The 13,833-nt window shown below is 40.2% G+C and overlaps 1 protein-coding gene across 2 annotated transcripts in view; it reads right to left on the bottom strand.

Moving 5' to 3' along the window:
- Exoc1 (exocyst complex component 1) overlaps positions 1-13,833 on the bottom strand; it is a 46,083-nt gene that overhangs the window by 22,481 nt on the left and 9,769 nt on the right. For both annotated transcript variants that reach the window (XM_059276041.1, XM_059276042.1), the window contains exons 4-9: positions 11,657-11,816; positions 8,418-8,605; positions 6,689-6,916; positions 6,410-6,542; positions 5,024-5,133; positions 708-857 (exon numbers count right to left, since the gene is read on the bottom strand). In XM_059276041.1, the coding sequence (XP_059132024.1) occupies positions 708-857; positions 5,024-5,133; positions 6,410-6,542; positions 6,689-6,916; positions 8,418-8,605; positions 11,657-11,816 (969 nt within the window). The remainder of the gene's footprint in view (positions 1-707; positions 858-5,023; positions 5,134-6,409; positions 6,543-6,688; positions 6,917-8,417; positions 8,606-11,656; positions 11,817-13,833) is intronic.

The raw sequence follows: 13,833 nt of genomic DNA, 5'->3' as shown, positions 1-13,833 counted from the left end.
GTGCTTGAGGGGTGCTGCTTTGTACAACGCCTCATGTGGTTCATCTAAGTCCTCACTGCTCTAGAGACTGAAATCTCTACTCTGGGCCTGCTGCCATGTGATGGGGTGTACGTTCACTTCTGTCTGTACATCTTGTTCCCGCACCCCTGATGCCCTTCCTCTTCTTTCTGGTTTATCTCATCCTAATATGGATTAATTAAGTCCACTGTAAGGGGCAGTGGACCCACCAGCAGCCTTGTTCACTATTTAAAGCTCAAGCCTAATATCTCCCATGAAGTCTCTCCCATGGCTCCAGGACTTGGTTTCCCTTCTCCAAACTGCCATGTATTGTTAAATAATTTCCAGCCTGGTACTCAGGTTTTTGCTGAGTGTTTAATATAACTCTTCCCAGTCATTCTTAAAGCTCTTTAGAATTAGAGATTGGCTTGTTACACTCCAGGTGCCTGACACAGTAGAATGTTGGCTTAATAAACAGATACTTTGTTCTTTATTAAAAATAGATGTATTTATTTAAGTGTATTTTTCCTATATTCATGTCTGTGTATCATGTGCATGCCTAGTTCCTTTTTATCCAATAATTGAGCACTCAGAAATTCAATTATCTTTTGCTTTGTAAAAAACATACTGAAGTATTTCAAACTTAAGGAACTAAATATACAATCTAAGACTGCTGTAGACCCAGTGAGTAACTGACATCAGATCCATACCTTTGTTAGCCCCTCATATTTTCCATAATCTGTGCTCTTTAGCCACTCCATCAGCTTGGCATATCGGAGCAAGTCTCTATGAAATGGATGATGATTGGGTAGAGTCAGTTCAATAGAATGCTGAGCAAGAGTTGAACTCTGATCATGACCCTAGAGTGAGTAAATAAGTAAATAAATACGATGGGATATTCAAGAAAACACGGTTACAATAGAAAATTCTAGATAATAACCAAATGTAGTCAAGTAATACCAAATGAATACAGAAAAGTAAAAATCAAGTACTTACTTGTCTATTTTTATCATCCTGTGTATCCACGGAATACTACCACCATTAATATTCACAAACATGAATGGGTGGCACTGTGATAAAGCATCACTCCATCTTTCAAAAGAGTTGAGTGTATAAAGCTTGCCTCTCTATATCACTTTACAACATACTAAGCAAATAAACTTCTTGATACAGACTGTATTAAAAAAACACACTAAAGGGAAATCATCCAAAACAAACTATCCACTTTAATGAGATTTCCATAAAAACTACATTTTTTCAACAGATAAAAATGTGTAAGATATAAAATTTTAAAATTAGTAAGGACTATAGATGGTTATATCTTGGGTTTTCCATGATAATCCCTAATAACAATGTTAATTCCAATTTTTCCATTAAAGTGATGTGCTAGTCAAACTACCACATATGACTATTTTAAACCTTGACAATTTTATATAAATAAATTAATAATAAACAGTTAGATCATGTGTCTTGACGTTTGCTTTGGAAAAATATAGACGGCTAGATTACTGGCTTATTAACCCAATTTTCTAGAAGAATCCAAGGCTCAGGGTATTAATTAACTTGCTCAGGTCACACAGTATGAAAGTCAAAATTGGAATCTTGATAACCAAGTCTAACTTCTGTCTTCCTTTAAAAACATTCAAATAAAAGCATTTAACCAGAATCAAAAACTGCAACTGCTGTCTAGCTGTTAGTATGTGGAGTTGAGTAAGCGTGTGTGCATCTCTCTATAAACGTAACACTTCAGCCGTCTGTTGGACAATCTAGCTCTTCCTCGATATTTAGTCAACATCTGTGATGGAGCTTAAAGCCAGTGTCCGAGAGATGAGAAAGTTGCAAGAACAGACTGGCCTTGAAACAGAATTTTCCAACGAGCAAGCAAAGGCCAACACAAGCCACATTTACTTGAAGTCATTTCTGTTCATTTGAGTTGCCTAGTCAGAGACAGTTTCAGTATTTTATGGAAACCATTAAATTGACAAAAACTGCTGACGCAGGGGAGGAGTTGGATAATTAATTTCTTGGTAAAGTTACCTAAATGTATACAATGGTAGTAGAACTACAATAGATTGATAAGCACCCTGAATGAAAGGAACTAAAATGATTTTACTTTGAAAGATTTCTCACTTCTGATTTACATGCTTTATTATGTAGATCGTTGCTCGGTCTCCATTCTACAGTTTCACATCAGAACGGTCTACAGAAGCGCACGTGGAGAACAAAGGAGTCCACAGCCGCGACACTCCAGGGTCAGGAGTGTCTCCGGTGTCTCCCACCTATTGTGCTGATGGAGAAGAAGAGGCTCTCCTGCTTCACAATGCTCCAAATACTGTGCACACTAATGAGCAACGTCGCATATGCTTGCATCACCCAAAATATTCTTCTCCATTAACTTTTCCCAACGACTCAAGACAAACTATGTTTTCTACAGCTATTTACTTGATCTATTCCATGCTAAGTTACATTACTTCAGGTTGAGAAAGACTTGAAATCATTAAATCTCTTCTGGAAAGTGGAAGAATCAATTATTAACAATTGTGTGGAGGGCCTTGCAGTTTACAAAGCTCTTTGCATACGTGACTATACTAAGTTTTCACAGCATTTCCATGTTACAAACACCTGAGAAACTGGCGGTTCACATGTCAACTATCATTCCTTTAATTATTACTGTCAAGATAGACTGAATGCTACTAAAAGATTTAATTTTAGATAAAATGATTCCAGAAAAAGGATAGGAAATCATGAAATTGTTTAAGTTGCTTAATTCAATCAACATAAAAATTATCACATGCAAAACACTAAGTATAAAGAAATTTGTTCTTCACATGCTTAAAAACATTAAACATTTTAAAGTTTCTTTTATACATAACAATAGATTAACAACAAGTACTGAATCACTGAATGCTCATTACTCAGGTTCTTTTTATATATAAATCTGAATCCTTACACTAATCTTATAATATATTCTCATCTAAGAAAATGGCAAATCTATAATTAACATAATTTACAGGGTATTCAAATTAAGAAACATTAAAAACTTGGTGAGCCACAAAATCTTACCAGCACATATATATTATATACTATAATTTTTGTTTTTGAAACAGGGTCTCACTATGCAGTCTTGACTAGCCTGGAACTCTCTATGTAGACCAGGCTGGCCTCAAACTCATAGAAATCTGCCTGCATCTGCTTCCTAAGTTCTGGGATTAAAAGTGTGTACCACCAAATTCAGCTAGATACTGGAATTTAATAAAAGGTAACATGGCACACCTCAGTAGAGCCAAACACTCGTCTAAGTGAAGTAGATACTTTTATTATCTCTGCTATTAAATAAGGCAAGTAAGATGGGTGGTGGCAGAGGCGTGCCATCATATGCTAGTCAAAACCTCCCAGCTACTGTGTCCCTTTGTCTGCAATGGAAATCTCCATGTTCTTTAGTCCTTTGGCTAGTGACCCGATGACTAAGTTCAACACAGAGACACTCTCTTGTACTTGAGACATCCTTTTCCACCTTCAGCAACACATCACAGGCTGTTGCAACATTCTGTTTTTTAACATGCATTACTCCCATGTTAACAGTCCATATTAGATTTTCAGAAATGGGAAGCATTCATTTTAAACAGAGCCATTAGTTTACAAGGCAAAGAAGCAAACAGAATAAATACTACACATTATAGCCAATAATTAAGATGCAAAAAGACTGTTCGTTGATTGACATTTGTGATGCCATCTACACATGTGGATAACATCACTGCCAACAGCATTAGAAATAATAAGCTAAGAAAAGAGGAGTTTCCTATGTGACTTTTCAGGTCCAGTGAAATGTTGAGGGAGTCTGCCCACTTTCCCCCTCCCATGTTTAGTGAGGTGGTCTTCCTTTATGTTTGCACAGCACCGCCATCACAGCTGCCATCCCCAAGTCTATCTGTCCGTTTCCCTTCCCGAGACTTTGAGCTTCTCTCAGACACAAAGAGAAGCAATGTCTGAGATGCACCTCAACCACCAACAAGCAATTACTGAAAAACCAAGGAGATGAGAAACGGCGGAGAAAGGCAAGCAGAATGAGGTTAAATGCCTTTTTGGCAAAATGGGATATTTTAAAACTGTTACAAATATAGTTAACGGGTAGCTTAAATCAGTAAGTTAAGCTGTAAGCATAAAAATTCTGCTGCTAACTTTAGCAAACTTTATATATACATGAGAAACAAAACAGAGAAGCTGGAGCCAGTTTTATGTACTCACAGGAACCGAAAGAAAGTAGGACCTGCTATAGAGCTGAAGGAGGGCCTGAGTAAACTAGTCGGGAATAAAATATAATACAATTGTTTTAGAACACTGTAAAGAGAAGCCAGTATTTCCAGAGAGCACATATTGATTATTGAGATTCCTCCTTATTTTTTCTGTTCAATATGTCTAATAAAGTAAAGACAAAAGAACCTCAAAGAACCTAAATATATTAACTATTAAAATATCTTCTGCTCAAATCACTGTAAGGTGCCCTTGGCATTATTAAAATATTGTTGCTATGCCATTAATTATAATAACTCTTTCCATAAAAAAAGATGCAAGTTTGTAACACGGAGACTGAATCACGACATTCACAGTTGATCTAATTGTTTTCTGACATGTACACAATGTATTTGACACACAGAACCTATGAAACACTGAAAATAATAAGTCAGGTCTAATTCTCACCTCTCAACACTGAAAAACACAAGCGGCTCAACAATTAACACAGACCTGCCAATTGTATATGTAATTCATGAATGTAGCTATCTTTTTGATTCCTAGAATCAGCTTTAGCTAAAAGGAACTTGACGTCTGTGTAAAGGGTTATCCGAAGTCCAAAGTACTTCCATGAGGCACTATGCACAGACTTCAAAATGTTAAAATCATAGAAATGTACGAAGGACTATATTATAGCCCCAAATGAATACATTAAAAATTGTTGTGGGAATTTAGGTTTAGGGCAACATATAAATGACCTATGGAAACATGTCAGTTAATAATAAATTAAAATTACCTGTTGAACAAAAACATTGTTGAGATGACTGGCCAGTCTCCGGGCAAAGTGCTCCCTCAAGTCACTGAAACGCTGCTGCTGCTGCTTGACCGCCAGGAGCATGTCGTGGCCTGCATCAGAACAACAGTCCCTCACCGACTCAGTAAGGCAAAGATTCCCTCCATGTTTAACAAGAAACGCCATGGCAGTGTGTATGTGGAGGTCAGAGGACAATTTTGTGGAGTCCATTCTCAGCCTTCACCTTTAGTAAGTTCCAATGATCCATCTCGGGTCGCCAAGTTGTGCAGCAAATACCTTTTCTTGATGGACCGACCATCTTGCTGGCCTTCCCTCCATGCTCAGTGAATTACGTTTCTTCCCCGACTCCCCAAGGCACCCAGAGCCCTGGGCATGTTAGGCAAATAGTCTCCCACTGAGATGCAGCTCAAATCTCTACTACTCTAATGACACCCACACTTAAGTCTTGAAGAATCCAAATCTTTAGTGGCTTTTTTATTTGCTTTATAATTTTTTAAAAAGATTTATTTATTTATTATGTATACAGTATTCTGCAGGCATGTGTGCCTGTGTACCAGAAGAGGGCACCAGATCTCATTATAGATGGTTGTGCGCCACTCTGTGTTGCTGGGAATTGAACTCAGGACCTCTGGAAGAGCAGTCAGTGCTCCTACCCACTGAGCCATCTCTCCAGCCCCCAATTTAAAAAAATTAAGGAAAAAAAATGTAATACACTGTTTCTTCTTTAGTATCATGTGGCAACCACTAGAAATGTGAATTTCAGGACTTCAGCCCAGATCTACTGAATGTGGAGATATGCCCAGTAATGTTTTAATAAGTCTTCTAACTGATCTGAACACACATTCAAGTTTTAGAACCACTGCCTAGAAGAACCGTATCTTTCTGGCATGTCTTAATGGTACTTATGCTTGCTTCTAATAAGAAAGATCCAAAGATCGTGGTAGGGCAGCGAGATGGATCTGCAGGTAAAGGTGCTTGCCACACAAACCAGGTGACCTGTCAACCTCCAGAACACATAGAAAGGTGGAAGAAGAAAAATGAATCTACAAAGATGTCCTCTGACCTCAGTATAAATAAAATTACATTTTTAAATAAGATTATAGTGAGAGTACAGCATGGTGGTGCCTGTCTGCACTCTCAACACTTGGGAAGCAGGGTGATTGTGGGTTTGAGACCAGCCTAGGCTATGTAGTGAGATGTTAAGCCCAAACTAAACAAAATAAAAACTAGATAATCATAATAGTACATTTGTGAAGGTAAAGATGTTAGAGTCAATGACGGCCAACTAGAAGGAACTGAAATGAAAAAGTTCTTAGTGTTACCAGGTCTCAGTTCTCGGTCAGGTTCTATCACGGCTGTTGAACACACCTGGTCGAAGAGCGACATTCATGCACTGCAGAAGGGCATCGGCAGCATTGGTGCAGGCCTCAATGCCTCTGGAAGAAGCAAGGTCTCCTTCCTGAAGAGCCTTTATGTGACCTTTGGCCAAGTCCATGTGGTTCTGGAATACATTCAAACACACCACTTGCACGTGTAATTGTGAGCTAGTCAATCCTATCACCCAGTCGGTAATTCCTTGAAATCCCGAGCCCACAAGGTCTATAAATGAGTTTTACACACTTGGCGGGTACTCTAGGAAATGCTCACCACGAGGAACTCTATCTCGGACAGGAGCTTCACATTATTCGTGTTGCTGAGATGAATCAGGTGGTTGCTTTCAGAGATCTGGTCCATCTGCTCTTTTACACTCTGGAGCATTTCTTCATAACTGCTCAGTTTCAGTTCAATCTGATCCACCTCCTTTAGGGCCTCATCCAGCAACTGCATCAGGATATTCACTTGCTTTTCTGAGGCCATGATGGACTGAATGTTAGCCTACCAAGTGAAAAGAAAATATTCCGCCCGTGCTCTTTAAATGTGGAAAAGAAGCAGAAAGGGGAAACATACCCACTCTCTTTGCATCTAGTCAATCAGCTTCCACCCACCTTCTACACAGTACTTTGAGAAGGCTTACTTGCCTCTGTATTAAGACCATGCCTCACAAACTGTGCAGGGAAATCAGAGGGTTCTGTTCTAAAGCCCTTTAGTGGCCAGACCTAGACCCTTTTCCTTTCTCACCATACTGACTTGGCTCCCCTTGGTACATGATTCACTTATTTCACCTGCATTTCTCTTATTCTGATTCGTACTTATTGTTTTGTTTTTTACAAACAATGAAAATGCTATTCTTTGGTAATGAACTGGTATCTGCTTGTCTACTTTTTTCTTCTACCATTGTATATTAAGAACATTCTAAAATTTAAAACCTTAGCAAAATGTCTTCACTGGAAATGGTTTTTATCATGTGCGTGCATGCATACATGTGATGTGTGAATACACATTTGCATGTGTGTAAGAGAGTGTGAACACCAAATGTAGGATGTCTTAATTGCTCTCCCCCTTATAACTGAGACAGGTCTCTCACCTGAACCCCAGCGCTCCCTGATCTGTCTAGTCAGCCTGCCCCAGGGACCCCTTATCTCTGACTCACGGGCGCCGGGACTACAGGGGAGCTACTATGCACTGCAAGTATTTACTTGGGTTCTGGGGATCTGAACTCTGGTCCTCAAGCTTGTGTGCCAAGTGTGTTAGCTACTGACCCATCTCCTTAGCACCTGGCTCTATCTTATGAACAAGAACAGTGAGCTGGGTGACAGCAGTAACCACGCTGGAAAAGCTGAAGTGTGGGGCAGAAAACACGAGCAGCACCCCCAGCCTTTGCAATCCGGTGTGCACCTCCATCCACAGCTCACGGGGAGTGCAATCCGGTGTGCACCCCCATCCACAGCTCACGGGGAGTGCAATCCGGTGTGCACCCCTCACTCACAGCTCACGGGGAGTGCAATCCGGTGTGCACCCCTCACTCACAGCTCACGGGGAGTGCAATCCGGTGTGCACCCTCACTCACAGCTCACGGGGAGTGCAATCCAGTGTGCACCCCTCCTCCACAGCTCATGGGGAGTGCAATCCGGTGTGCACCCCTCACTCACAGCTCACGGGGAGTGCAAACCAGTGTGCACCCCTCACTCACAGCTCACGGGGCGTGCAATCTGGTGTGCACCCCTCATCCACAGCTCATGAGGAGTGCAATCCGGTGTGCACCCCTCACTCACAGCTCACGGGGAATGCAATCCAGTGTGCACCCCTCCTCCACAGCTCACGGGGAGTGCAATCCAGTGTGCATCCCTCCTCCACAGCTCACGGGGAGTGCAATCCAGTGTGCACCCCTCACTCACAGCTCACGGGGAGTGCAATCCTGTGTGTACCCCCATCCACAGCTCACGGGGAATGCAATCCAGTGTGCACCCTTCCTCCACAGCTCACGGGGAGTTCTTACCCCGTCCAGCACTTGCAGCTCTCTGGACAACTTCTCTGCAAAGGCCTCAGCATTAGAGATGGCACACTCGCAGCCTTCCATCATTATTTCAATGTCCTGCTCTTCTCTTGCGTTTAATTCTTGGTACTCATCTACTGCTTCCTCGTCCCCTCCTGTTACACTCTGATTTTCGCCACTTGGAACAGATTCTTAAAGCAGGCAAAAATGTAAGGGAAGAAAGTCGTCAACAAATGGGAAGAACTGTAACATGGCGGCACTTAAGGTGACAGCTAGTTAAGACTGATTATAAGCACAGGACACATTTAGTGGTTGAAGGATAGAAAAGAATGATTCAGAATATATGAAGAAAAGTCTCAAACCTTATTTTCATACAGAATCACAATGTTATTGAAATGGGGTCCTACGAGCAAAAGAAAGCATGCAGTCTAGAATGCTCGCTGACTTACAGGTGTTAAAATGGGCTCTAGTCAGAATCTCCCAAAACACAACTCCACTAAAATAGAGAGCATGAAGAAGTGAACCTAATTTCTCTTTTCCCCACCAGAGATGGCTATTGCTCTAACAAAACAGTGATGATGAACTATAAACATAGAAAGCAGTTCTTTCCTTTCTTTCTGGGTAGCATTTCCTCTTGTTTTTGTTATTTTCATCTTTCTTTATTACACACACACACACACACACACACACACACACACACACACACACTTTTCAAATAACTTTTAATTGAAGTGAGAGGCATGTGCACTACCCACAAGAAACTGTGAATATTGAAAATATTGACTGCATCTTCTATTTCTGTTATTGTTTAAAACCTCACATGCATAGATAAAATGATGAACTATAGAAATTTCCTTAGTAACTCCAATGAGAGAACATGGTGATTTGAAATTATAAAACTGTACATAGTTTCCATGCTTCCAAACAAACATCAAGAGCTCAAGTCTAAAGTGCTTTCTAGATCAACATCTTGCTTCCCTTCGGGGAAAGGAACACATATTGTGTGTGAGCATTTTGTACAAAGTCTGAGTTTGATAGAGATGAAAAACCACTGTAGCCTGAACTCTAGCTCTAAAGAAAGCTATGGATAGGCTGATTGGGACATGAACTAAACCACAAAGTCTGGATGCTCTTTTAGTGTTCATTATTTTACATGAAAATGAATACTTTCACTTAGCATGGCTTGAAATCTATTCATTTGTCTCAGAACAAACACCTGTTAATTCCGAGTGAGACAGTATTGATTCTGAAGAAGAGAGTAAGTTAGGCAGATTTAGTTACATCGTGGGGGAGGATATTAAAATTTCTGGTACATGCAATTTAGAGATTATACTATAGAAGTGTTTCTTGAGAGGCATTGCCATGTTCCTTGTCTTTTCAATGAGGCCATTTCGTTCATCGTGGAAATGCAGAACTATCAGATGTGACTCCTTATTAACCACTAGAGGGCAGGACTACGTACATCATTCATCTACCACAGTGCCTTACACTAACATTTCAAATAAACCAGTGTTTTAAGTCATCACAACTACTTTCGTAGTATTTTCTTCTCCTGAAACAGTCCTTCGGAATAGTACTATACTTCCATTACTCTATGGATTTTGTAATAAATTTATCCTTGTACAACTCCAATAGTATACAACAGAGGCAAGTAATGCATACACATGGAACAGAGTAAGAAGAAAAGGTGTTACGCACCTTCTGTAACTTTAGGCAGTTCTGGAGAGTAAAAGGTACGAGGAAAGCAGAGGAAAGTAAGCAAAGAATATTAGCTGGGTAGAAAAGCACAGATTTAAAACTTTTAACTACTACCCATATTGCTTGCATTTGAACTTCATGCTGAACTTGGGTGCTCAGGGCAACATCAACACCAACACCAACCGCAGTGGGCAGATCCCTAAGAAGTTTAACTTCCAGGCTTGTTTTTCTTATTACCAGATTTCCTCTCAGTCTTTCAGAGACAGTACTGATTAGTCCCTGAAGACGGGGAACGAAATCACTTCCTGGGGGTTGTTTTCAGTCAGTTGTGACTCATGCATTAGTGTAGTTACTGTCACTCAGGGCCCACGGCTCTGCCAGGACCCCCTCCCTCACAGAGGGTTAGTCACAACACCGTTTCAAAGAGTAGGATGGGGCAAGAACAGCACAGGAGATGGCAGGCAGGCAGGCAGGCAGAGGTTCAGGGGACGACTATTTAAAGATCAAGCTGCAAGTTAAATGACGAAAAAGAAAAGGCTAAAAACAAGACCTCCCCTCTCTGTCTCTAAACCCCAACACTCAATTGTCATTATTAAAAACTACAGAAGTTGCTGCGGCTGCTGCATGAACAGTTACAATAGTATCGACCTACTTAAGTGATTATGAGCTCCTCAAATGAAGTGGGAATGAGGTCCGTAGGCAGACACTATCATCACCTCTACTGTAAAAATAAAGGAAACTGACAGAATTTCAAGTCAGGCAGTATAACGCCAGCAGTAGGTTCCTCGTGACTATGTCTACTGCTAGGCATGGAAGTACTGCTGTGGGGACATTCATCCCACAGCTGTTTAAAGTAAGAAAGGGCAGGAACCTTAAAACAAACAATGGTATAGCCAGACAACGGAAAACTATGATGCTAATATAGGTTTGGACTAAGTATTTAGCAGCATAATAAATGTTTGTGCTGAATTCATTATAGGAAAAGAAAATGTCAGGAAACATAAGTGTAAATTTCCCTATTTAAAGAAAATTAAGTATTCATAGAAAAAAAGCCTAGAAGAATTTATGTCAAAATTTTAACAGTAGTTATCTCCAAGGAATATATTTATAAGTGAATATTTTTTAGGTATTGAGATGGAATCCCGTGTCCCTGCACATGGCAGGCAGGAGCTCTAGCAATGAGCTGCATCTCTATACATCAGTGTTTATTTTTAGATAGGGTCTCACTAAGTTGCCCAAGAGCCTCACTCTGGAGCCAAGGCAGGTCCTGAACTCGTAATCCTTCTGCCTTAACTTCCCAAGTAGCTGGGATTACTGGTCTGTGCCACCAAGCCCACGTTTATGAGTGATTTTACTTTTTAAATTTAATATATCAATATCCTATAATGCATACACATAGTATCTTCAATAAGAAAAATTACTTTGAAATTTTTTTATGACATATTATGAAGTAAATCCAGTACTCCGATTACTTTAAATAATGCCAATTATATATCCATTCAAGGAAACACTTGACCATGAATACAAATCTTCATTACGTTTACCTTCCAGAAGCTGGGAGCTGACATTGACAAAATCGATTTTCTTGCGGAGATAGCGCTGATTCAGTTTCCAAATGCATGAGATGAATGCATTCTTTTCAGCGGTGCTGCTGGCAACCCACTTGTAGATTTTTTCAAAGTGTAAATCAAATTCAGGGCTTTCCTAGAACAAAAAGAAGTAGAGATACGTTGATTCTCATCCTATCACTTCTCATTGTTACCTTATAACCGACTTACAAATTAAGAATGGAAGCTGTTCTTGGGGGGCACAAAAAGACCACTAAAAATATCATGTAAATGGTTAGGGATGCAGCTGAGTGGTAGAACACTTGCCTCATGTCCAAGGGCCTGGCTTCAATGACTACACGCACATCAACTAATGTCTTGAAGTGCTTAGAGAATTTAATTTATAGCCAAAACTGGACAAGCAACGGCATCCCCCAGTGGACACTTTCTCCCTGTGCCGTTAAAGTCTAGGGGTGAAAGGAAAGGCTGTGTACACTTAAGGACTTTGTGCTCAATTTCCCTGCAAGAATATGACAATGTGTATAGCTTCAATATGGCTCTCCTTTTCTCTCTTTAAGTTGCTTATGAAGTTTTGGTTACATAATTTGACAGTGTGTTATTATTCATAGCTGTGGTTTGATACTAACTCCCTATTAAAGACTATACATAATTAAAACATGAGAAAAAATTTAATCTAAACCCTTGTGTACTTTCTAAGAACAAGTGAGAAGAGCTGCACTTATTGTTGTTTTTAAAATGTAGAATTATTGTAAGCATCTCAAAAGGCAAAAATACCAGTGAACCTTAAAGTTGTTTTAGGAAATTGAGGCAATGTGAATCACATTATGCCTTCGATAAGTCTGTTAGATCAGTGCTTTGACTACTTCTCTGTTGCTGTGATAAGACAAGACCAAACCAACTTGGGGAGGAAGGGGTTTATTTCTTCTTATACTTCCAGGTAACCGTCCGTTATGGAGGAAAGTCAGTACAGGAACCATGAAGGAAAGCTGCTTACTGGCCTGCTCCCAAGCTCCCATTTAGCTACCTTTAATATACCTCCAAGGAACCTGCCCAGGGTTGGCACCACCCACAATGGGCTGGGCCCTCCCACATCAATCAACCATCAAGAAAATGCCACATAGATACGCCTACAGGCCACTTTGACGGAGGCATTTCCTCAGTTGAAGTTCCTTTCTTCCAGGGACTCTAGTTTGTATCAGGTTGAGAATAACTAACCAGTACAACCATTACATAGCAACAGTTCTTTCTTGACTACAGGACTCCTTGACCCTTATGTGGAAATGCAATCATATGAATGTGTACTATTGTTCACTTCCAAAGAATTAAAACATAGACTCACATGCACTACAGTATAGGACAGAAACATATTCCAACATATTAATGTTCTATAGGGTATGAAGATAATTTATTCACCACAGCATTATTTAGGGGTAACAAAATGTCAATAGACCTTCAAGGCAAGAAAAGTTAGATGTAACTAGTGCTTTGAAGAATGGGGTATTTTAAGGAACAAGACTTGACTTGTAGCATGATAATCATCTAACAGTAGGATAAAATTAGTAATTAGTTCAACTGACATACAGAGTTTAAGCATCCAAAAACCTGAAAAGCTGAGTTGGTCAGATGGCTCAGCAGGTAGAGGCTGCCAAGCCTACCAACCTGCATTCCATCTCCAGGCTCCACATGAGGAGAGAACAGACGCTCCCCACCTGTCCTCTAACCTCCACATGGATGCTATGGCACGTGGGCACCCCCAACACACACACACACACACACACACACACACACACACACACACACACGAATGCACGCTCGCACGCGTGTGAATAAATGTAATAAACTAATTTTAATTGAAAACTCCTGTTTATGATTCAAAGTAATTACTTTACTACTTACAAACATATCTAAGAGTACTGGCAACTAATATGAACTTGATGGAAATGACCACTTCCCTGGGAATACTTCCCCCATACGCCAGTAACGAGGCTGAGTGCTGCAGTAGCAGCATCTGCACAAATCAATGTATGATACTGAATGGCTACTGCCAGGCTAAGTCTAAAAACTTCATCTTCATATCCACATATAGTAAACACACACCAAGGTGCCTACATAAAACGAAACATCAACAACAAAACCCCACTAAGCAAGCCAAC

Source organism: Peromyscus eremicus, chromosome 10 (genome assembly GCF_949786415.1).
Source record: "Peromyscus eremicus chromosome 10, PerEre_H2_v1, whole genome shotgun sequence".
Classification (NCBI taxonomy): domain Eukaryota; kingdom Metazoa; phylum Chordata; class Mammalia; order Rodentia; family Cricetidae; genus Peromyscus; species Peromyscus eremicus.
This window is presented reverse-complemented; position numbering and strand designations above follow the sequence as displayed.